This window comes from Molossus molossus, unplaced genomic scaffold, assembly GCF_014108415.1.
Source record: "Molossus molossus isolate mMolMol1 unplaced genomic scaffold, mMolMol1.p scaffold_m16_p_14, whole genome shotgun sequence".
Lineage (NCBI taxonomy): Eukaryota > Metazoa > Chordata > Mammalia > Chiroptera > Molossidae > Molossus > Molossus molossus.
In genome coordinates, this window is record NW_023425349.1 from 71,276,638 (window position 1) to 71,303,840 (window position 27,203).

The 27,203-nt window shown below is 37.1% G+C and overlaps 1 protein-coding gene across 2 annotated transcripts in view; it reads right to left on the bottom strand.

The window, feature by feature from the left end:
- MLLT3 (MLLT3 super elongation complex subunit) overlaps positions 1–27,203 on the bottom strand; it is a 287,402-nt gene that overhangs the window by 88,902 nt on the left and 171,297 nt on the right. For both annotated transcript variants that reach the window (XM_036260333.1, XM_036260334.1), the window contains exon 4: positions 18,463–18,606. In XM_036260333.1, the coding sequence (XP_036116226.1) occupies positions 18,463–18,606 (144 nt within the window). The remainder of the gene's footprint in view (positions 1–18,462; positions 18,607–27,203) is intronic.

Sequence of the window (27,203 nt, forward strand, 5' to 3'; positions counted from 1 at the left end):
GAGAGAGGGGGAAGCATCAGATGTGAGAGAGAAACATCAATTGGCTGCCTCCTGCACACCCCCTACTGGGGATTGAACCTGTAATCCAGGCATGTGCCCTGACCGGGAACTGAACCAGTACCTCTGAGTCCATGGGACAATGTTCAATCCATTAAGCCACACCGGATGGGCAGAAGTTCAGATTTTTATCTCCATTCCAGACCTCCTGAATAAGAATCTGTGCAATTGGGCCCAGATTGAGAATTCTCATTTTTAAACTGAATGGTAGGTTTATGGTGTTTGTTTTATAATTTACATATAAAACACATATAATTCTCATATGTATCAATGATAACATAATAACATTTTTATTTTAAGAAAAATTCAAACTTCCTGATGTCAGAACCTTATTGTACAGTAAGAGAAATGCACATTGTGATTCAATGGACATATTTATTAGCTGCTATGAACCAAGTGTACACATCCTCTCCTTTAATCCTTTAAGAATTCTGTGAGATGAGTTTTTAGCAAAGAATAGGCAGTCAAATATGTGTTGAGTGAATAAGTGCTTGAATAATTTTATAATATAAACAGAGAAAGTTTGATTATATGCTATGTATTGTGAGGTAAATGAAATAACATAGATGATTAACTCTTTCAATAGAAAAAAGCTTATGATCTATTCTGATTGTTTCTATATTCTGTTACTTATTACCAAAAGTATAATGAAAAAAATCACTTGTTTTCTCTGAAAGTATTTCTAGTCAAAGGTGTAGAAACTAATTGTACAGTGGAGTCAACTATTAAAACATTTCTATATTATCAGAATTTCCATTTTGTGCTTTAAAAGGCAGAGATAGCTATGTATAAGGCACCAGCATTCTTCAAGGTAGGAGAAGAGCAAAATCATAGCAATACAAGAAATTACCATGGCTAAAAAAAAATCTGTGACATGTTCAGTCTATGCACTCTAATAAGAACTAAGGTTTTAAAAGTGCCAAGTCAGAACTTTTATTCATTGAATACATATTAATGTAAAGAAACCTACTTGGCGAAATGGCTGCCTTCCAAAATAATTTCCATCCTTCACAAGCAACAATTTCCCTTTACAATGCTCCTACTAATGTATATTTTTTCTTGTTTTGTTTTTAATTGGATTCCTTTTGTGTCCTCCTAGCACCTAGAATAATGACTAAATCCTAAAAGATGCATTCTAAGTATCTGTCTCTGAATGAATATATACCCTTATTGAGCATTTATTATATCGTAGGCAGTAGGGGATGCCAGATCAAATATGTTATAGTCCCCATCCACACAGAGCTAACATAGTGATTAAATCAAAACAGAATGTGCCCTTTCTCTTTCTGAACAATTCAGTCTAAAAGCTACTAGGTGGGGCCAACCAAAGTAGGCATCTGGAGGGAAAGGGAGGAGTGGTGATTCGAGGAAAAGCATCCATGCAGTGGTTCTTTGAAGAAATGGCTGTATCTAGGGTTGGGACAAGGAAAATACATCTTCTTGTAGTACAAACTCAGGAAGTATACAAAGACTGATCAGAGCATGTCAGTACACAGAAACCAGATTGAAGGGGTTCCCACGGCCAAACCAGGACAATTTAAGCATGAAAATAAATAATAATAGTAACGGATTATAAGCCATTGGAAAATTAAAATATCCCTAAGTCTATGATAATATAATAAATACAAGAATAAACTTAAGTTTGAGGAGGAATCAAATTTGAACATTTTCTCACAGCTCCACCCAATAAACTACTCATTGTTTACAAAGAAAAAAATAGTAATTTACAGAGGAGAAGCCTGGCAGACACCACCTGAATCCCGTGATCAGGGTAACATGACGGTGGTGATGGTATGGTACAGTGGAAATCATGACCACATGACTGGGTGCAATGACAGCAGTCCAGCATCACTGCTATAATATTCCTGCCAGAGATGCATAATCTGAATCTAGTCCTGAGCAAGTATCATACAAACCCAAATTGAGAGACATTTACTAAATAATTGGCTTCAGATCATCAAAAATTTCAAGTTCATGAAAGTCAATGAAAGATCAAGGAACATTTCTCAGTAGGAGGAGACTAAAGAGACATGACAACCAAATGCTACATGTAATTCGAGACCACATCCTTTTGGTACACAAATAAAGGAGTTCAGTGGAAAGAAAATGTCCTTGTTTGAAGGAAATAAACACTAAAGTATTCAGGGATGATGGAGCATGAAGTTGGCAACTTACTCTCAAATGGTTCAGGTAATAAAAACTCTTTGTACTGTACTTGCAACTTCTCTACATGTTCCAGATCATTACTAAATTTTTTAAAGTATAAGGTAAATAATAATAGTTTGAAGAGCCCCATGTCTCAATCTATGCACAATGAACTAAGGAACCTGGGGAGGGCATCACAATCAGATGGTGTCCAAGAAGAATCCACAGTCTGTTCAATTCACACGACACTGAGAAATCTAAATTGCACCATATTCTTCTAAGAGGAGTCTAAATATCATTCCAAAAGCTACCAAGGCGCTCTTATACAAATTTAGCCTTGTCAGCTAAATCAATGCTTCCTAATACAAGGAAGGGCAGTGGTTTGCTTTTGAAAATGCTAAATGAGGTTCCCATTTTATACTACACACAAAAGCAAACAAACAAAAACAAAGCAGATGTAACCTAAAGTCCTAGTCTATCTTCTCTCAATTAAAGCTGATTGTTTCTGTTGAAAATAGAGACTAGACATTTGTGATATAAATTCGAAGACGTATTTGCAAACAATCTATCTATGACTTATTTGGGAAAATCTGTCCCATTTGGTAGGATTTATTATAGAATCAAGACAAGTTTATATATATATTCACTTTGACCATCTAACAGATTTACACAAACAACCAGCCTTCCAAAAAAGAAAATATTTTTTTTGGTCATCCTTGGACTTCAGAAACCCTCAGAGCCCGCTTGGGGTGAGATGGGAGCTGGATCCAATAATAAAGTTTGTGCCACCCCATTAAAAGTAGGGGATGCCTTCAAACACTGAAGCTTTTTTGCCTAAAAGCACACTAGGGCAGCCTGGACTGACAGCTGGAAATTTCACTTTGTTTTGTTTTCTTTCCCTTTTTTTTTTTTTTTTAAGGAACTGATCTGGGTTATTTTAGACCTCTGAGAAGATGACAATGTATGACTATATTATCTCCTGAAATTGACATAGGGTAGAGTTTGGTAGAAAGAAAAAAAAAATCGAGTATTCATTCATTCATGGTATACCCACCCAGCATCTGGCATTAAGTGTGGCCCGTAGCAGTGTATGCAAATATATTTTTTTAAATCCTCATTCGAGGGTATCTTTCCATTTATCTTCAGATAGAGTGTTGGGGGGTGGGGGGAGACACATCGACTGGTTGCCTCCTGTATGACCCAGACCAGGGCCTGGAACTGAACCACAAGTGAGGTACGTGTCCTTGTCCAGAATCAAACCCCAGACTCTCCATGGCCAACACTACAACCACTGAGCCAAACCGGCCAGGGCTACACAAATATTTTCAAAGTACTTATACTTCCTCAGAATGAGGCAAGCATTAAGCTAAAACAAACAAAAGGAAAACCTCCTAGAAGGAAATTTTTATTTTTGTTTTATTAAACACTTAGAGCTTTCTGGGCAGGGGGTGGGAGGATTACAGGTTGGTACCTGAAAACTAGAAAGAGGACAAGACTTAGGAAGGTCTTCTCAAACTTGATTTTCAGAATCGGGATAAAGCGGTTTTGTTCAGGGAATTTCAATCTATGAAGCAAGAAACAAAGGGATAAAAATCTTCCCCCAGAATTCTTACAGGACTTAAAAGCATCTTGGATTTTCTGAGCCTATCTTACCTATCCTAGATGAAAATACTCTGAGCCAGTTTTAAGTCATGTATAGTGATTTGGGGGAGAGGGAGAGAAAGGGAGAAGGAGAGAGAGAAAGAGAGGGAGAGAAGGAGAGAAGAGAGAGAGAGATCAAACCAGCTTCTCCAAAGAAGAGGTGGCAAGGCAGTCTCAGTAAGGTTCTAATAAAGTGTATTACCATCCAACTTTCCAACCCCGAGGAGAGAATCTTTTAATATCTAAGCACTCAAAGAATCAGCACTACCCCATGATTTATTTGCATCTCTACTTTCAAAACCTGGTAGATTACAAAGTTATTTGTTGACTTTATTACAGTCTTTTTCATATGCTGTTAATGCCAAGAAAAACCACTTCTAAAGTCATGCATACCCTTGCTATTCTGATGGGGGAAAAAATGGCTACAAAAATTATGCTTGCCTCTAATTTACGGAAAATGAAAACATAACCAATCCCCACAGATAGGTTGATGCTGGCTTAAGAAAGCTTGGGTGGTGAGGGAGTGGATTCCTAATTATCATTTTCTCCATGCAAATTGGATTTTCAGAAGCAAGAGGAACACAGAGACCTTCAGTCTAGGAAGCACAAAACAAAAGGATACAGGCTGCTGCCAGCAACAAGCAAGCTGCTCCACTGGGCAATGTATCCAGCTGTCTTCAGGAAGGGGGCGCATTCATGCAAGATCACTCTAGGGTTGGTCCTAAGGCAACTAAGATAAGTGGCCCTGGGGATTTGTTTTATTTCTAATTCCCTGTCTCATTTAATTGCATTTGCAAAAGAAAACTAACGTTATTCCATGTTACTATGTTGTTTAAAAAATAAGCGAAAACACTGAACAAAAACCCTGACTCAGCTACTCCTTGCCTGACTAATCATTTCGGTATTTGATTCCTTAGTTTACTCATCTGCAGAATGGGGTGCTTGTCCTATTACATCAAAGAATCCCTTCAGGTCTAAAACTGTGTGCATGTCTGTGTGTGTGTTTTCTTTATTTTTTTTATTAATTTATTTTTGTTATAGATGTTTCTCCTTTTCCCCCCATTGACACCCTCCTCCCGATCCTGCCCATTTTCTTTATTTTTATTTTTATTTATTTATTTTTTTATCCTCACCCGAGGACTTTTTTCCATTTTTTGTTCAGGTAGAGTGGGAGAGAGAGAGAGAAACAGAGAGAGAGAGAGAAACATCGATGTGAAAGGGACACATCGACTGGCTGCCACCCACACGACCAACCAGGGCCGGGGACAAACTGCAGCCGAGTTATGCGCCCTTAGCGGGAACCAAACCCGGGTCTCTCAGGACCACAGGCCGACGCTCTAACCGCTGAGCCAAACTGGCCAAGGCCATTTTCTTTATTTTTAAATGAGGAAACAACCAATAGAGATAATTCATTTCTTCAAAGTCACACAGCTACTAACTGCCAATGTCGGCTCTTGAAAAAAAAAAAAAAATGTTGGTTTCATAACAAGAGTCTGTCCTTTTAAGTGCTGTGCTACATATATTCTCTTCCCCCAAAGGAATTAGGATAGATGTTCAGAAAATTGGACAGAGAGAAAGCTTCTACATATCTCAACAACTCATACAGGTTTGATTTTCACCTTCAAGGCTGATTCGTCAAGTGCAGCGTTATCTTGTGCCTGTGAGATAGTCACCTAGTATCGCTCTGCGGTGCAAAGGCACATACATCCCTAACCTCAATGCACTTTCTTTTCTTTTTTTAAAGTAAATCAGAATACAGATTTCATTTTAATCAAAAAGAATAAAGAACAGCAGCCAAATTTTAGAGTATGTACATAAACCACAAAAATCCCTTCAGGAGAAGAATGAAAAAGAAACAGAATGGGATCAGATACGATGATCCTGGAGCATAGTGTGGACGAAGAGGGAGAGAAGCTCAGGAGACCTGACCCTGGGAGAGGATCATGATGGGCAAAAGAAATGAATGATTGTCTAACTCCTGTGCTGTACACCTGAAACTAATGAAAAATAAGATTGAATGTAACCTGTAATTGAAAATAATTATAAATAAAAAAAAATAATAAAATAAAAAGTAAAGACAAAAGAGTAGAAACAAATTTAGGAAGAAAACATATAGAAGGGATATTAAAGAAATAAGACTCAACAAGAACAAGTTCCAGCCCTAACTCTGGGACCTCTGTGCAGAGTCGAAGCAGATCAAGAGGGTCTTAAGACTAGAACACAGTGGAAGGCATTTTTATTCATGCTGATTGGTGCTAAGATCTAGAATATCCCTGATCTGGACTTAATTGATGCTTTCTTCACCAAATCATTCAGAGCTCAAAATTATCAGAAAGGAAAATGCCAAGTTAGTTAATCTTTACTTGAAAAAATAATAAATTACTAGCCACTGTATGATTCCCGATAGCTACATTATTCAACTGGTCTTCCAGTTTTTGTGACCAATGTCCTTTCAAAGGGTTAGCCTGGTCTCACAGTCATTGACATTTGAAGCACAACGGTCTTATCAAAAGTCCTCTTGCTCCCCATGATCAAACTGGGCCTTTATAGATATCTACGGATATTGTATAATAGTGTCATAAACTAGAGTGGCAGAACAGGAGGCCAGGCTATGCCTTTGAAAGGACATGCTTACTCCAAATTGGAATACTCTAAGAACAAATTTTCAAGAAATTTTTATTTATTACTTCCCCAGGTCACTCCTGTCCAGACTTTCTCAGACAAGACAGCTGTGTTCCACATCAAAGTCTCCTTTGTGTCCAAACCTATAAACAGAGCCACTACTGCACATGGTTGTCCAGACTGCACCCTGTACAAGCATCCTTTGTCAGCGGGGTGAAGACAAGCAGAAATCCAGCTATGCCACACTAGCGAGACTATGTTTCTTGGGCTGGGCTTCATGGAGCGAGAAGAAATTGGAGGCACTTATTTCTAATTTGCCCAAAGACACCATAGACATCAGTGTAAACTTCTGTCAATATAACCCACCCAAACCCATCCTTGAGTCACTAAGAGTTCATGTTAAGACAGAAATTCATGAAGTTAACTTGATTTTTATTATACCTCCATTTTTACTCTAACTGTGGTTGAATGGACCAGTTCTATGGATAGGGCATCCTTATTTTACTCAATGGTTCCATTAATGAAGCCTTTTTATATGTAATGATTTCACACTACCCACAGGCCCCCAATCTACCCTATAAGGGGAGAAGAGGTGAAAATGACATTTACAAAATCTACACCTACAATATAGATTTTTCCAAATAACAGATCAAATATGGCCCATCCAGTCATACACACACAGAAAACTAGACCATCATACTTCTATATTTTCAGAACTATTAAAAAGTAATCTCTAATTTGTAAAAAACAATTCCCTTGTTCATAGTGCCACTTACAGTCTTTAGGCCTTAAGCCAGTAACTTTAATTTTGAGAAGCTGGGAGCCAATAAGGTGAAAATACCACCACCAACAAAACATAACCAAAAGAAAGAAGGGAAGGGAAGGGAAGGAAAGGGGAGGGGAGGGGAGGGGAGGGGAGGGGAGGGGAGGGGAGGGGAGGGGAGGGGAGGATGGAAGGGGAAATAAAATAACACTTTACTAGTAACTTCCTAACCACCCAAATTTTCACATCAATCCTCTGAAGTGTGAGGACATGTTTTTGAAAAACTAAAATAAAGTAAGTCACAGAGTTTAAAACCCATGCAATTCATGTTTACTATATTAAGTACAAATATAAATATTTCATGTGATCTGATCTATGTAAATAATACAATGTAAAATACAGTGGTTATAGTCACTGCAGGGATTATAACAATTTATTTTCTTTTTTTGCTTATTTAGAAAGCCTATGTTTCTAAAATTAGCACATATTTATTTCAAAATTAAGTACTAAAATTAATTCCTTTTTTTTTTATCCTCATCTGAAGACATCCTCCCATTTTTTGTTCAGACAGAGTGGGAAGGAGAGAGAGGAAGAGAGGGAAAGAGAGAGAGAAACATCGACGTGAAAGGGACACATCAAGTGGCTGCCACCCACACGACCAACCAGGGCCGGGGACAAACTGCAACCGAGGCACGTGCCCTTAGCGGGAACCGAACCCAGGTCTCTCTGGACCGCAGGCCGACACTCTAACCGCTGAGCCAAACCGGCCAGGGCTTAATTCCTTCTTTAGGGTAAAATATCTTCTTTCTAGTAGAGCACCATCATCATGGCAAAGATTAGGAATACAGATCTTTTATTTTCACCTTTCTAGGTAACAAAAACCATGGTTTAAAATAAAGCATAATAAAACCTGCAGGAAAAAAAGAGGTCATTTCAATAAATAATTATTTGCTGACTGCTTAACTTTGTACCAACATTGTTTTAATAATCTCAAGTGGGAGGAAGGGGATATTATACTTATTTTAGATGTACACCAACCTGAAGCTCAAGGTAAATTAGCAGCAGATCCAAGAATTGAATTTGTACCTTCAGATAAACATTCTTTCCATCGCACCATGGCTGTGTCCTTTGTGGGGGGATCATTATATTATACCACCTACCATTTATCCTCACTCCTTGAAAATTAAAATTAAAAACAAATATCTATTTCAAGAGTCTCAGACATTTATTTTTAAACTGCAGCCTTCAAAGCCTTATCGATGTCAGGTTTTCTTATAATTTGTGGAACAAGAAAAATTCAGAAAATAAAATGTGAATCACGGCTCCCTTTCTCCTTCTTTACCCACTACATCCAAACTGTTTTTACTTAATGTTATAGATTATAAACCCCTCAAAAAGATCCAAGGGGGACAGTCAAAATAGACCGCCGCTCTCATACATAGCTCTTTTACCATCCTAAGACTAAGGGAACAGACGCAGATAGATTAGATAAACAAGTGCACAATGAACTAACTCTCTAAGCCCAGAAGGGAGAAAGAAACCAAACCAACAGTTTTCAATCGTAATACTTTTGTATTTAAAAAAATAAACAATTACTGATTTTTTTATTCTCTGAAATCCAAGATTCACATCATTTCATTGGTTTTCTCTTGCAATCATTTCTTACTTTCTCGGCTTTTTGTGCACTGGGGGCAGGAGCGGGGAGCACAGTTAAGTGGTGGTTTTCTTTCAGATATCACAGCATTTCCCTTCAAGGCTAAATTAAGCCCCTACATTCGGCAGCTAAACTGGCCCTCTTGGGAAAGGTGCCTCAAGAAACACAGCACACTGTTCGATACTGACAGCTTCACATGTGACAGCGCTTTTTCTAGTATCCATTCTAGGAACACTGACCTGTTCCATTTCTTTGTCATTTAGCCTTAGCTCGATTGATGCAGTAAGGGTATCTGAACTTTGCACTGTGCGAAGTGTGTGTCTCTGTTTTTCCCCTTCTTACTGAAAAAGTAGGTAACAGAGAAGGCAAGAAGACTGTTTTATAACACACACAGTTTTGGGTGCAGATTTTCACAAGTCTGTAACTATCCTGCTTATATCTGACTTCCAGAAGACATTAAACCATGAAACGACTAAAGATGCTGAGTAATATAAATAACTTTCTACTACCATGATCATGCTTTACCTAAAAATGTATGAGATCAATGTTACATTTGGAGTTAAGGCTCACAATTTTGACATCCTACTTATCATTTACACATATGTTCTACTTTCATGATTTAATTTTGGGAGAGAACCAAAATTAAAAAAAGGAGAAAATACCAAATACGACAGAAAATTAGCCTCAACTCTGAGAAAACACCAAATAAATGAGGAAGACTGCTTGGCCTTACAATTATTCAAATAAATCACCTTTTATTAGTGCCAATGAAAAACAGCAGCATCTGTTTATTTTTTTTAAGCAGAAGATTACAGGATGATAAATATCAGAAAATAAAAAGCATACTTGTCCCAAAACAAGTATCAAAAAAAAAAAAAAAAAAAAATCAATGAAGCTGTCTAGTAACAGCCACTAAAATAATCTTTTATGCATTTTTTTTAGTCATTTTTAAGCAGTCTGCTGCGATGAGTTTGCCACAAAAGCCACTTATATTTTTAGAAGCCAAAGTCTTGACAAATCAGTTCCTAAGAAAATAATTTGTTACATGTTGAAAAAAGCCTGAAAACACAGACCTTGGTTAAAGAAGCTTCCGCATCTTTCTGTAACCTTTCCAAATGTAAGTATGTGGGAAAACTACCCATAAATTTAAGTTGAAACTGAAACACTTAGAATATTTCCAATTTAAAATACATTGAAACATGGTCTTTGAAAGGAAATGAAATGGCTTTTAAACATACGAAAAGATGTTCATCATAACTCATAAAAGAAATGTGAATTAAAAATGAGATATCATTTTCACTCATCAGATTGAGGGAAATTTTTTCATAAATCACCGTGTGGTGAAGTAGGTATTCTCTCACATTGTTGATGCAAGCACAGGGTAGCATAACTTGTTGGCAGGCAATTTGTAAATGTCTATCAAAATTTAAATTCCACTTTGCCTTGCAGTCATGATTTTACTCCTAGGAATTTACCCTACAGATACTCTCTCCTCCACGTACACAAAGAACCATGTAAAAGGTTATTCAATATAACTTCGTTGGTGGCCTGAAGAAAGACTCAACTCACTGTCTGTTATTTTGTATTGTGTGTGTATTTACCTATTTAAAAAAAATTAAACTTTTGAAGGAAGAAAATATGATCTGTATCATTTATAAATTAGAAGAGTTCAAAACTCCCCTATAAAAGGAAACAGTAAACCACCTTACACAAGATTCACTCCAGAACCCTGCGATAAAATGCTCTGTCCGGATGGCTTGACACAGCGGCGTTAAGGGAAAATTCCTTATCATAAGATGCCTTTGGCCCTTTAATAATCAAAACCCCTTGCTGGGGGTCCACTGTAGACTAGAATTCCACTTTACAAGAAGCAGAGTTTCAGAAAAATTCCAATTTATTCCTAGCAAAGAACATACCACATACAAATGCAACTGTCACTCTGAGAAACAGGACTGCATTATGCTGCAGACTTAACACAAACTGCAAGCATGTTCCCCGTCTTCTCCAGCAAACCTTGCCAAATGGGCGTCTGAGATGTCCTACTGAAACAGGTGGTGTCTGAACAGAATTGGACTTCTGCCTATTGAAACCCTAGTTTTAACAACTGCTGTGGTTGGTTTTAATTTTCAGTCCTCAAAATTAACTGCTTGCCAGGGATTCAGAAATAGAATGAACAACATGTTTAGACTTTGCCCTGTTTAATTGAGGAAAAAAAGAAAGAAAAACGAGGGGGGTAAAGCCACCAACACCCTACCACTATTTCATAAAGAACAACAGAACCCAAGCAAATCACTTGATTTCCAGGCCAAATAAAAGGGAACAGCTATAAAATAAAAATTCTCTCACGATGCTTGCCCCTTCTGTGCTTTTTTTCATAGAAACACAAGGATGCAACTACCTCCTGAACACATGACTTAGGTAATCTCCTAATGGCTTTTAAGAAAGCTTTAATCTGTTAGAAATTTTAAATTAAGAACAATGGTAAGAACTAATCACTTTTCTAGTGAAAACGTGTATCTTGAAAAATGATATTCCTTCCAAAAAGACCTTTGTTTCACTTTATGCAAGCGAAATATAAACAACCAGAATTAAATTCTTTGAAGAAAGACACCATGGGCTAATCTTTTTTGGGGGGAGGGGGGTAAAGGAGAAAGAAAAGAGAGAGACATCAATTTGCTGCTCCATCCATTTAAACATTCATTGGTTGATTCTCGTATGTGCTCTGACCTGGGATCAAATCTATAACGCTGGCTTATCAGGACGACACTCCAACCAACCAGCCAGGGCACCATGGGCTACTCTTTAAACCTAACACATATCCATCAATGTGCATGTCACACTAACTGGTGGTAACCATGTTTTCCTGTGAATACATCTAGATTAGCTTATACTAAAGAACAAAACTTTTTCACTGTTCCTTTAAGTTTTTGATATGAAAGTGGTTAACGACCTGGTGATTTTCTAAACCAGCACTCAAAGGAAAAGAACCCAAAAGGCAGGGTATCTACTATGTGTCATACACTGCGGTTACATATTCCCAATGAGGAAAACACTGTCCCATGCATTTCACAGATGATAAACTGAGACTGAAAAAGACATAATGATTTTCTTCAGCTAGAAATCGATAAAAATTAAGTTTTTACTCAAATCTGTCTGACTTCAAAACTTTTCCAATTGTATCACCCTCCCTCCCAACAGGAAACCCAGTCAGTAGAATGACAAGTTTTACTTATATGACATATACTTACCGATAATCTTTACTTTGCCAACATCCCCCCCCCAAAAAAAAAACTCATCCTCTTTCAATCAAATGTAATAGATATCAAACCCTTCTTAGCTACTAAGAAGATGATCAAGTAAATAGAGAGAAAAATATTCTATTGTAATCATAAACCACCACCCACCTCCCCCCTTTTTAAAAAATCCTGATATCCTGAAGAGTAGATTTGGAAATCACTCAACAGGAATTCTCAGTTCATGTTCTAAAAAACAAATAGAAATACCTCAGTGGAATTGAGAGGTGCTTCTCCATGGGGTACACTTCATTCTTTTGCTTAAAATTCTAGAATATATTATATCAAGTCTTGCCCTCAAAAGTCTATTGCTCACTGTCTTCTATCCCCTACCAACTGAAAAATGAGATCACAAAATAAAGGCAATCTCACCCGGGCTGGTTTGGCTCAGCAGTTAGTGCTTTGGCCCGCAGACCAAAGAGTTGCAGGTTCGATTCCACTCAAGGACAAGTACCTCAATTTGGGCTTGGTCCCCAGCCCTGGTCAGGGTTGTGCAGGAGGCAACCAGTTGATGTGTCTTTCTCACAACGATGTTTCTCTCTCTTTCTCTCTGCCTCCCACTCTGTCTGAAGATAAATAGAAAAATATCCTCTGGTGAGGATTTAAATTAAAAAAATAAAATAAAGGTAATCTCCTCCCAGAAGTTCTCGGGTTGTTCTTTTCCATTTACTGATCACTACGTTCTGTCTTTTTCTTACTTAAGGCTTGGCAGGAGCTAGGATCTAAACCAAATCTACAACTTTCCTGGCAAGCTCCAATAAGGTCTCTCATTTAGAGGAAACTACTTTCAGGGTTTTGTAAATAAAATCATTCTGCATTTCAATAGTCTTAGAAAATAGGGCTTAAATCCAAATGTGCGCTTCCCACAAAAGTTTACTTTTTATCTTTTAAAGCTAGGATTTCCTTAATATTAGTGAGTTAACAGAACAACACAGGACACATTTCTTCCAACAGGGAAGTATACCAAGATTTCTCTGAGACTATTTAAAAAGAGTTGTAACATTTTTTAAAACTTCAGTGAAAGGCCCTGGCCAGTTTGGCTCAGCCATTAGAGTGTCGGCCCCAGGATCAATGAGTCGTGGGTTCGATTCTGGCCAAGGGCAAGTACCTTGCTTGCGGTTCATCCTGGCTCTGGTTGGGGTCCTGCGGGAGGCAACCAGTCCATGTATCCCTCTCACGTTGATGTTTCCCTTTCTCTCCCTTTCTCCCTCTATCTTCCTCCCACTCTATCTGCAGATAAATAGAAAAAAATATCTTTGGGTGAGGATTTAAAAAAAAAGAAAACTTCAGTGAAAGAAGGGAATGCTATTGACATCCCCCACCAAAAAAGGTTGTCATTTAGCTACATGTTTATAGATTATGGGGTAAAAAAAAATATATATATGCAATTTTTCAAGATTCTTATGGCAAAAAGTTCTTTGGAATAATTTTTTTTTTCTCAGAGCTGAAACCATTTGTCTAAGATGATGACAGCTCTATAAGCAACCTTTCTGATCTCTTGAAAAGCCAAGCTCAACTTTTAATAGTGTTATGTACTTTTGGTCTAAAAGAAAAAAGTGCAAGAGAAAAAAAGCATAGCCAAAACAGTAAGTTTGCTCTACTCGTGTTTCAAGCTGTACATATTAATTGCACACAGTACATATGAAGAAAGGATTAATTTTTCCCTTAAAGGTAGAACATATATATCTATGTCATAGATGCAATGGTTAGGTATAAGAAACACACTCCCCCCTCCATTTTCTTACCCCAAAACCCAATGTGTAAAAAAGGTTTATCGAGCATAACCAATTGACATAGACAGCAATGCGGGGGGGGGGGGGGGGTAGCGAGGAGGGAAAAGGAGAAACATCTATAACAAAAATAAATTGATTAAATAAAATAAAAATTAAATAAATAAAAATAAATTTTAAAAAATATTTATTTGAAGAAGCACAGTCATGAACAACATTTCTAATAGACACGAAAAAATAAAGGCAGAAAAAGTAAAAATAAACAAGTAGAACTTCTGCACAAAAAAGGAAATCATCATCAAAACAAAAAGGCAAACTATAAAATGAGAAAATACTTGCAAATCATATATCTGATAAGGAGTAAATATCCAAGATATATAAAGAATTCATATAACTCAATAGCAAAAACAAAACAAAAACAGAAAAAACAACAATCTGATTTAAAAATGGACAGAGGAACTGAATACACATTTTTCTTTTTCCCTCACTCGAGGACATTTTTGCATTTATCTTCAGATAGAACAGGAGGGAGAGAGAGAGAAACATCAATGCGAGAGAGACACATCAAGTGGTAGCCACCCACATGGGGACAAATTGCAACCGAGGTACATGCCCTTAGCGGGAACCAAACCTGGGTCCCTCTGGTCCATGGGCCGATGCTCTAACTGCTGAGCCAAACCGGCCAGGGCTGAATACACATTTTTGGAAAGAAGACATACAGATGGCCTACAGGTACATGAAAAGGTGCTCAGTGCCACTAATTATCAGAGGCAAATCAAAACCACAATAAGATATCGTCTCACACCTGTTAGAATGACTATTATCTGTTAGAATGACAAGAGATAATAAGTGTTCCTATGCACTGTTGATGGGAATGCAGACTGGTGCAGCCATCATGGAAAATAATATGGAGGTTCCTCAAAAAATTAAAAATAGAGCTATTATATGATCTAGCAATCCCATTTCTGGGTATATATCCAAAGGAAATAAAAACAGGACATCAAAAAGTTATCTGCCTTCTGTGTTCATTACAGTATTATTTACTCAAGATATGGAGACAACCTAAGTACCCATCAACAGATGAATAAAGATGTGGTGCGTGCATGTGTGTGCGTGCGCGCATGCGTGTGTGTGTGTGTAAATAAATATTGAACCATGAGAATAAGGATTTCTTGCTGTTTGTGACAACATGGATGGACCTTGGAGGCATTATGCTAAATGAAAGTCAAGCAGAAAAGTCAAATACTGTATGATATCACTTATATTTAAAATCTAAAAACACTGAACTCATAGAAACAGAGTCTAGAATAATAGATACCAGGAACTAGAAGAAAAGGGAGGGGATGTTGGTCAAAGAGTACAATGTTTAGTTATGAGATGATTAAATTCTGGGGAATCTGATGTACTACACGGTGATTATAATTTATACTACTGAATTATATACTTGAACTTTACTAAGAGAGTACAGCTTAAATATTCTCACCACACAAAAAAGAAATGGCAATTATTACATGATGAAGGTGCTAGCTAATGGTATGGTGGTAATTACTTTGTAATATATAAATATATCAAACCAACACATTATACCCCTTAAACTTACACAATGTTATATGTCAATTATATCTCAATAAAGCTGAAAAAATTTCTAATAAAACAAAAATAGTTTATAAGTAACACAACAGACTTTGTTAATATGAAGACAATGATAAATGTTTAAATATCAGATAAAAATAATACAAGGTAGCCAAAAATCTAGGTAAAACAAAAAATGTTTAATAGTCTATACATTCTCACATTTCCATAAAAGACTAATCTTTTCATATAAAATAAAAATAATCTATGAGATTACTTTTATTTCAAATGCATTTTTAAATTTTAATTTTACCACAAAATTCACTGGAATAGGTCCCTTAAAGAATTTATGTCAAATAACTGGTGTGCTTGAATATTTCACATTTCAGCTTATTATGTTAGAGTTGTCAAGACATCATCTAAGTCTAGTGGGAAAAAACTCTGCAGGCTTCAAATAGCACTTAAAGAAACACAAAGAAGGAAAGTTGGACGTCAAGGAAGATAATTCTGAGATAAAGGCTGAGTATAGTAAAAGACAGAAACCTACTAGAGACCTTATCAGGAGGCAGTGCTACACTCCACTGCATTATCAATGACCTGTAACCTCTTCTCCAGCTCACAAGCAACCCTTGAGTACTCCGGGACTAAGTGGTTGTTTTCAAAAGTTCTTGTGTCGTATTTACTTTTTCCTACGACCCTTATCAGAAGCCTGGTGTATTCAAGTTCCATAATTCACATGCTCCAATTACCTACCTGCCTGCATACCCAAGAGGAATAATCAGAAGCATAAATTGCCATCCTTGTAAAAAGAAAATTGAGAACTAGTACTTAAAATGGACCAGTTCAGGTCAGTGTGATTCAGTTGGTTGAACACAGTCCCATGTACCAAAAGATCACTGGTGGATTCTGTCAGGGCACATGCCCAGGTTGTGGGTTCAATCCCCAGTAGGGGTGTGCAGGAGGCAGTTAATTGATGTTTCTCTCACACATCAACGCTTTGCACATTCCCTCTCTTCCTCTCTCTCTAAAGTAAAAAAAATATATATATATATATTTAAAATGGACCAGTTTATTTTTAAGGGCATAGCCATAGATAAGTAGCATCAACACTGCACTCTTGGTAACTATAAGAAAAATATAATAGGTTGCTTTTTGTTAAAAGAAGCAGTACAATTTCTTTAATAAATATATAACAAGCCCTTAACTTTAAAAATGAGTTGTTTCCTATCCAAGTATTAACCACGGCCAACCCTGCTTAGCTTCCAAGATCAGGTGTACACAGGGGGTTGGGGTATAGTGAGAAGTAAAGGAGGTCAAATGTATGGTGATGGAAGAAGATTTGACTTTGGGTGCTAGGTACACGAAGCAGCATAGAGATGGTGTATCATAGAACTGTATACTTGAAACCTATACAATCTTATTAACCAATGTCACCTGAATAAATTTAACTTAGAAAAATAAAATAAAATGAGTTGTATTACAAAAGCCCGTTTCTTCATGAAGATACATTTTCCCATAAAATATTTTAAGTAATGATTCACTTCCAAAGCTGGTCCAATACCTATTTAACCCACAATCTACTGACAGTACAGTGCTGAATAAACTCTGATAAAAGTACTTGCAATGTCTCAAATGCATATTAGTAGGTCAACTGAAAGCATAGGAGCTTGGCAAAACAGACCTCCACAAAAATGGACTTTGGGTTCCATATAACCCAAAATGTTCACACAATTATATTTATGGGTGATTTTCTTAAGAGAGGATCCACAGCTTTCCTGAAGTTCTCAAAGTGGTTGTCTACAACCTCATAAACAGAAGGAACTTCTATGCTATATAAGATACAACTCTTTCCTTCAAAGTCCTCAGGTAGATTTTATCACTGAAATGCGGCAGCTTGAGGAATTATGGTCTACACATGCTTACATACAATGGTTAAGTACATAGATGCAACACTATTAAAAAACTTCCAGAAAGACAAAGTAAATAAAATTCTCGTGTAAAGAACATATTTCAACATTTTATAGAGTCTGAACTGCCAACATAAGATAACACAGGAAATTCATCTTAAGTAGAGGCTGATAATCCCAATGGAACCCATTGTAAAGTAGATTTTGACCGGTCAATAGTATTTGTCAGCTGACTTAGCCCCAAGTAAATATTTCATAATATTTATATTTGTAAGAAATTACTTAAAAAATGTTTCCTCACTCATGCAGCCAGTGTGGTTCAGTGGTTGCGCATCGACCCATGCACCAAGAAAGAGGTCACCGGTTCGATTTCCAATCAGGGCACCTACCACAGTTCTGGGCCAAATCTCCAACGGGGGGGCATGCAGGAGGCAGCCAATTAATGTTCTCTCTCAATGATGTTTCTATCTCTCTCCCTCTCCCTTCCTCTCTCTCTAAAATCAATAAAGAAAAAAACATTTTTTTAAATGTTTCCCCATCCTAGACAAATCACATGGGCAAAAATTTGCCACACTTTTGCTACCATTATCTTTAAAAGGAATAGCCATCTTTTACCTACATACAATTTAAACAAACAAAAATGGTATTTAAATAACTCAAACATGTAATATGAATAAGTATACCTTTTCTGTTCATTTTAATCATGAGTTTTTGGACATAACCCCCTTTTTATAATTTCTAATGAGATTTTCAACTTTACCCAAAAGTTTCTATAAATTAATATAAAAAAGTTCAGAAACTATTCTTTACTTAGTTGGGGATAATTTATTAGTTTTGGTTTTTTTGCTTAAATAAGTTTGAACTGCACAGACTATTGGCTATTCTAACCAACAATGTAAATTCAGATTCATACCTACTTAAAATGTTATTGTTTGCTTACCTCTTTATCTCAAACCATGAGCCTACAGGTAAACCACATATTCATCTCCTTTACCTCTCTCAAAATATGATTATACGTCTTAACACACTAGCAATTAGTTTTTTATTAGAAGGCTTTTCACAAGACAGTGCCACTCACCCCTCCTGCCTTCAGCAACTTTCTTCTAAACTCCTCTGTGGGGTTGTTGAAAGTTAGCTTTTCACAGCGGAGGTGATTCACTGGTGGATGGCCTTCAAGATGCAGGAATAAGTCATAATCAAAGCGGACTTTCTTAGGTTCTTCCTAGAGGTTAAAAAAATTAAGAGAGAAAAGAGAGTTAGGTATAAATAGAAATTTAGAAAGCAAAGGTTTACTCCTCATAAGGAACAGAAAAGACCCAGACACTTGACAGTTACAATGTCAAAGAAATGCTGGAGGAAAAATTACCATGGAATTATCTACAAAGCAACATGGAAATATCTGGTAAATTAGTTTCTTATGTTAGGGAAAACCAAAAAGAACAAACTCATCATCTTTCCTGCAAGCTTTCAAGTGGTATGACACCACCAACACAGCCACCCATCTAGAAAACTAAGACATCCCTGAAGTCACTCCTTCCCATTCCTACTCTACCTCCCCAAATCCATCATCACCACCTGCCATCCTCTCTCCTAAATATTTCTTGAACAAACCCTCTAACCTAAACTGTGTGGACCCTTAGAAAGGCTCCTGGTGGCTAACTGGGCTCAAATTAAAAAAAAACAACAAAAAAACCTGCCTACCAGCCACTTCTACACAGGGGCCCCTCACACAACTGCACTTCAGGGAGAAGTCTACACTGAACTGCCTGCCTGTAGTGTGTTTCTACCATCTGAACCAGCCTTTATAAAGGAGTTCCTGGAATCCTATCTCAACCTGTAGGACTGAGGTTTTCCCCATCCAGCTGAAGCTGCACTGCTATAGCCCCATCAACATCTTCACCAATCAATCAGAATAGCTCTATTCTGACCAGTCAGGAAAGTGCCTTTGGGACCAATCAAGTGTCAAGGACTTGGAATCTTCATTTGTATGAGGGCAGACCAATCAGAGGCCAGGGGCAGGGACTGCTATCTATATAAGCCAGGTCCTCTATGGCTAGGGAGTACACTTTCCCTTTCCACCAAATATTGAAAACTGCTTTTCTCTGGCCAAGCTAAACACCTAAGATGTCTCACGGGAGGGAAACAGAGCAGACCAGCACAGACCAGAGCAGACTGGCACAAAAAGGAGCAGAGCAGTGCAAAGCAGACTGGTAGGGAGCAGAGCAGAGCTGTCTAGTGGGAGAGGGTCCTGGCCCCAGGGCTGCCTCGTAGCCATGCTATTTTCACAGCCTTGCTGTATCACTGTTGAGCTCTTTTGCACTGAATAAAGTTTCCTTCTTTGCCACACCCTGTACATGAAACAAAAATCTATCCATTTTCAATACTTGATTAAAATCTCAATAGCTTCCAATTGTCACTAGGATAAAAATTTAATCTCATGTGAATGCCCTATAAAGGCTTTCATAATCTGGCTCTTGGCTCCATATCTTATCATATTCCTTTCACCCATCTGATGGTCTGGCAACACATTACTATTAGTTTTGGGTATTACCTGGTTCAGTTAACTCTGGTTTTCACTCTTGCTTTATGCTACTACCTTCATTGTCTACCTCCATTCCTCCACCATCTGCTTTACCTGGGTAACTTCTACTCAGCCTTCTCCATTTAGGTTTCACTTTTTGGAAGCCTTCCTTGAACTCCAGTCCCAACTCCCCACTGCCTCTCCTCTGCTCTGTGTGCATGCCTCTTATCCTTGCCATATTTTAGAATAACTCTTCTTCTTATCTCTCTTTACCCCGCTAGATCATAAGATTCTTCAAAATAGGAACAATGGTTGAATAGCATTTTATCCTCAACAACTAATTCAATGCCTGTGCATGGTAGAAATGCAACAGATGTCTGTAAAATGAATAAAGAAGGCATTTTTCCAAACTAGAAGGACAAAATAGCATTATATCCAAGAGAATACAATAATTAGAATTTCATGATACTGAAGTTCTACTCTTGAGCCATTGTTTTAGTTGGCTAAACATTTAAACCTCTCTACACACTGATCCTTAAGCATCCATGAGTAAATAAAGACTGAGGATAATAATAACAATAACTAATATAAAGTTTGACATTTCTTTTAATTAGGTCAGTGGTAAGTGGTTTTGCAGATTAAGAAATTAAAGCACTTAGGATTTGTTATGTGAACATGTATTTTCATTTCTTTTGAGTATACACCTAGAAGTGAAATTTCTGGGTCACTCTATTATATGGTAACTCTATGTTTAACATCTTCAGGAAATACCATACCATTTTCTAGAGTGGCTGCACCATTTTAAAGTGTCACGAGCAATGTATCAGGTGTTTGTGGGTTTTTAATATATTAAAATGTTACATAGTCAAATAAAGCAATGTTTCTCTTTAAAAGAATTTGCTATATTACTAACATGTAATGAAACAAAGTGATTTGAATTCAGGTCTTTTGTCTCAAATGACTGAGTACCTGAAACTGTCAAAATGTACTACAAATTCAATGCTTCCACCGCCTCATCCAAACTTCCCCAAATCAGTCTCTACTCATGTGTTCACTACTGCTTCACTTCTAATATCAATCTGCATGAAAACTCTTCCCCTCTTTTATCAGGATGTCATTCTCTGGCTACTAGCTCACACTTACTAGCATTCCTTCTCAGTCTTCTTCATGTTCCCCTTCTTTCTTCATTGACCCATACATTCCCTTTAACTTTTGGCAAAGTTCCCCAGGGAGATGACACCCATTCATAGGAAGTCAGTTCTACCCACACCACAACAACCCCCTCACCCCCATTTGTATCTCAGCCTAGCTCTCATTTGACTGCCACAGTCTACTCATATCTCCACTAGATGGATGCTCAGCAACATCAAATCCATGCGTGGTCTTAAACTGGAGTTATCTTCACCTGTCCTTTCTCTGTACTCTCTATCTAGGCAAACAATAATGATAATTGCTTGCCAAAGTTAAAATACACAAAAATCATCTCCTATTCTTCTTCCTCACTCTTCCAAGTCAATTGACTCCAAGTTCTATTTAGTATTCCTCCTCAGGAATCCTCAAATCTATCTCCTTTTCTCCAGTTACCATAACCAGTGCTTTAGTTTAGAGCAAGGGGTGGGGAACATTTGGTCCTTGGGTCATGTAAGGCCCACAAGAACAATACCAGCTACCATCACATGCCTCCCCAAAAGAGCCTAACCAAATAAAGCAGGCTAATTTTTAAGTTAATATTTTTGTATGACCCATGAATGATGTTATAAATATCCAAATGGCCCTTGGCAGAAAAAAGGTTCCCCACCCATGGCAGACCTTCACCATTCCCTACCTGATCACCTCCCTGTTTTTGAACTTAGCCACTCTACCTCCCCCAGTGATGAAAGTGGTCTTTCTAATACAAAAAATGAGATTAGATCTTTTCATTGATATAAACGCTTTTAATGACTTATTTTCTACAGGATAAAATCCCACTTCCTTGAAATAATAATCATAGTCTTTTAAAACCTTTCCTGCATTTCCTTTGTTCTCTTTCCTTTGTTCTTACTACACTCTATCCTTCCATAACTTTGCAGTATTTGCAGTACCCTCATTCATTCAGCCTTTCACAATGAGTGTTCCCCATGCCTAAAATGTCTTCCCTCCCAAGATGCAAACTCATTATTCAAGACCCAGGTAAAGCATGAAATCCTTTGAAAAGTCTTACTAACTCTCTAAATCCAATCTGAATTAGATATCTTTCTTATGGCATTACTTTATTAATGTAATTATCATACTAAATTATGATCATTTTTCACTTACCTGTACTTGCTTCTAAACTGTAAAATAGTTCATGCAACCTTAGAATTTATTAAAGACAAAAAGAGATTCTTCTTGCCTTATAATTTGGAGTGTAAAGCCTTTTGAAGACATTTTGGCATTTTTATTAACATACTAAATACATATGACAACCTGACTCAGTAATTCCCTTTCATATAAATATTCAAATAATAAAATGCTCATGGTAGCATTGTTTATAAAACTAAAAATATATATAAATTATCTGTATGTAAATATATCATTACCATGGAATGCTACTCAGATATTTTAAAATACTGATTTGAAAAAGCACATTGCACAGAAGTCCAAAATGGCAGTGGAGTGAAAGGAAGCTACACAGACCATCACCCAGGACCAAACTAGAATTACAACTAAAATAAAGACAAATAGTTGGGGAAAAGCAACAGAAAAACAGCTTGCAAGAACTATATAACGAAGGACACTGAATTGATCCTGGTAGGACTGTGGAGGTGAGAGAGGGGGGCTGGGAGCCCAAGGACAGCAGCATCCTCGGGGTTAAAATCCCAAGCAGTCTCCACAGCTCAGAGAGCTGGGACAGAGTCCTAAATTAGCCATGGTCATTCACCTTGTGCCCCGGCAGAGGGAGGACAGACCGGACTGGAATAGTATGGGGAAACTCAAGATTTGGAAGGTGCTAAGGGATTTTGATGAGTTGTGGCCATGCAGGTCACTGGCCATCTTACTCCTTCCCTGGGCTCTGAGGACAGGCAGAGACCCCTCCTTCGGATATTCAACCACACCCAGATGGGCAAAAAAAAATGCAAATTGAGGCTCATTAACAACCAGCAACTGCCCCACCCTTGGAAAATCCCCTTACGATGAACACCTGAGGGAGTTTTTCATTCAACTGAGAACCCAAGGCTAGACAAATAGCCTCCAGGCAAAAAAGCTAGAGGATAACTGAACCATTCCTGGGCTTGCAAATCTTCCAAAGAAAATAAGACTTGACAGTAGTGTTTAACATAGGTCCTCGCACACTCATCCAAACCCAGTAGAGGGAGCCACAAACAGCAGAACACCAACACCTCCGAGGAAAATTTGGCAGGCTCCAACATCCACTGAGATAGCCAAAATGTCAAAACAAAGAAACCCCAAATGAAAGAACAAGAGACTTCTACCAAAGATGAGATAAATAAAATGCAGTTAAGCAAGTTATGAGAAGTATAGTTCAGAGTGATGATCTTGAGGAAACTCAACAGCATGAGAAAGGACAACAAAACCATGAGTAAAGATGTAGAAGCACTGAACACCAACCAAGTGGAAATGAAGAATGACATAGCAGAAATAAAGAATACATTGAAAGAACTAAACAGCAGAGTAGAGGAAGCTGACGACCACATCAGTAAATTAGAAAACAGGGTAGGAAAAAAATCAACCAATCAGAAAATCAAAAGAAAAAAACAATTAAAAAGCAGGAAGCCAGCTTAAAAAAAACTGTGGGACAACTGGAAATGTAATAATATTCTTATCATAAAAGTCTCCGAAAAAGAAAAAGAGCAAGGGTTAGAGAATATATTTGAAAAAATAGCAAACAAAAAACTTCTCTAATTTGGTGAAGGAAGAAGGCATTTAAGTTCAAGAAGTACAGAGAGCCCCAAGTAAGAAGAACCCAAACAGGTCCACACCGAGACACATAGTAATTAAAATGCCAAAAATTAAAGACAAAGAGAGAATCCTAAGACAGCAAGAGATAAGCAACAGGATACCTAAAAAGAACCTCCATAAGGGTATCAGCTGACTTCTCAACAGGATCACTACAGCCAGAATAAAATGGCATTAAGTAATAAACATCATGAAAAACAAGGATCTGAATCCAAGACTACTCCATCCACTAAGGCTATCATTCAAAATAGAAGGTCAAATAAAGAGCTTCCTAGACGAAAAAAAAAAAAAAAGAGGTTAAGGGAATACATTACCACCAAATCAGCACTGCAAGAAATCTTAAAAGGGCTGTTATAATTAGTAGAAGAAATAGGAAGAAAAAGTATATAACCACAATAAACAAAAATGGCAATAAATAAGTAGCTATCAATAATCACCTTAAAAGTAAATGGATTGAATGCTCTGTCGATAAAAAGGCTCAGAGTAGCTGATAGGATAAAAAAGCACGACTCATATATATGTTGTTTACAAGAGACCCACTTCACAACAAAAAGCTCACACAGGATGAAACTGAATGGATGAAAATAAAATCTTCCAAGCAAACAAAAAGGAAAAGAAAGCTGGGATAGCAATACTCATATCTGATAAAATAGATTTAAAAATGAAGACCATAACTAGAGATAAAGAAGGTCACTACATAATATTGAAAGGTTCTATCCAACAGAAAGATATAATCTTGGTAAACATATATAAACTGAATATAGGAGCACCAAAATATATTAAAAATCTTCTGGAGGACTTCAAAGGAGAAATCGACAGCAATACAATCATAGCAGGGGACTTCAACACCCCTCAAGTCAAAAAGATAACAAGGAAACAAAGACTAAATGAAGCACTAGACTAACTGGATTTAATAGATACCTACAGAGAATTATACCCCAAAACTAAAGAATTCACATTCTTCTCAAGTGCAAATGGGACATTCTCAAAGACAGACCACATGTTAGGACATAAACTAAGTCTCTACAAGTTCAAGAAGACTGAAATCATATCAAACATCTTTTCAGATCACAATGGCATGAAACTAGAAATCAATTGCAAAGATATTTGAACACATGGAGGCTAAATAGCATGTTATTGAACAATGAATGGGTTACTGAGAAAAGGAAGAAATTAAAAACTTCCTGGAAACCAATGAGAATGAACACACAACACAAAAATCTGTGGGATGTAGAAAAAGCAGTTCTGGGAGGGAATTTCATAGCACTAAAGGTCTCCTTCAAGAAACAAGAAAAATTTCAAATAGACTATCTAGTCACAACTTAAAGAACTAGAAAGCAAACAAAAAGAAAACTCCAGAGCAAGTGGAAGAAAGGAAACAGTAAAGATCTAAGCAGAAATAAATGACATAGAGACCAAAGAAAGCAATTCAAAGGATCAATGAAACAAAGAGCTGGTTTTCTGAAAAGATTAACAAGACTGATGGACCCTTAGCTAGACACACCAAGAAAAAAAGAGAGAGAACCCAAATACACAAAATCAGAAATGAAAGAGAAGTAACAACTAATGCTACAGAAATACAAAAGATTGTCAACAAATACTATGAACAATTATATGGCAACAAATTCAACAATCTAAGCTAAATAAACAAATTTCTAGAAACACATAGTTTCCCAAAACTGGACCGGGAAGAGATAGAAAACGTAAACAGACCAATATCAACTAAAGAAATTGAAGATGTAAATCAAGACTCTCCTAGCAAACAAAAGCCCAGGCCAGACAGATTAATGGGGGAGTTTTACCAAACATTCAAAAAAGAACTAACACGTATTCTCCTCAAACTATTTCAAAAAAATTCAAGAAGAAGGAAGACTTCCAAATTCCTTTTAGGAAGCCAGCATAATTCTAATTCCAAAACCAGAAAAAGACACTACGAAGACAAAAACTATAGGCCAATATCCCTGATGCCAAAATCCTCAACAAAATACTAGAAAATCGGATCCAGTAATACATCAAAAAAATTATTCACCATGACCAAATGGGATTCATCCCAGGGATGCAAGGCTGCTACAATATTCGCAAATCCATAAACGTGATACACCACATAAACAAAATGAAGAAAACCATATGATTATATCAATAGATGCTGAAAAAGCATTTGACAAAATACAGCATCCGTTTCTGATAAAAACACTCAGCAAGGTGGGAATAGAGGGATAATATCTTGACATAATAAAGGCCATATATGAAAGACCTACAGCCAACATCATTCTCAATGGGTAGAAACAAACAACATTTCCCTTAAGAACAGGAACAAGACAGGGATGCCCATTTTCACCACTCTCATTTAACATAGTACTGGAAGTCTTAGCCACAGCAATCAGACATGAAGAAAGATCCAAAGTGGAAAGGAGGAAGTGAAACTGTCATTATTTGCAGATGACATGATATTATACATAGAAAACCCTAAAGACCCCATCAAAAATCTACTAGACTTAATAAATGAATTTGGCAAAGAAGCAGTATACAAAATTCATGTCAAGAAATTGACGGCACTCTTATACACCAATGATGAACTCACAGAAAGAAAAACTGAAAAAACAATCCCATTTACCATCGCAGCAAAAAAAAATTAAGATACCTAGGAATAAACTTAACCAAAGAAGTAAAGGACCTATTTGCAGACCTAAAGAACATTGAAAAAAGAAATAGAGGAAGATACAAAAAAGTGGAAGCACATACCTTGTTCATGGATTGGAAGAATTAACATCATTAAAATGTCCATACTACCCAAAGCAATCTATAGGTTCAATGCAATCCCCATCAAAATACCAACAATATATTTCACAGAACGAGAACAAATACTTCAAAAGTTTATATGGAACCAAAAAGACCCCGAATAGCAACAGCAATCTTGTAAAAGAAGGACAAAGCAGGTGGGATCACAATACCGGATATCAGGTTGTACTACAAAGCGACTGTAATCAAAACAGCCTGGTACTGGCACAAGAACAGGCATATAGACCAGTGGAACAGAATAGAGAACCCAGAAATGGACCCAAGGCAATATGCTCAATTAATATTTGACAAAGGTGGCAAAAGCAAACAGTGGAGTAAAGACAGCCTCTTTAATAAATGGTGTTGGGAAAATTGGACAGTTACATGCAAAAAAATGAAACTAGACCATCAACTTATATCATACACAAAAATAAACTCAAAATGGATAAAAGACTTAAATGTGACCTGTGAATCCATAAAAAGTCTAGAAGAAAATGTAGGCAAAAAATTTCAGACATCATACGCAGTAGAATTCTCAGTGATACATCACCTAAGGCAACAGAAACAAAGGAAAAAATAAACAC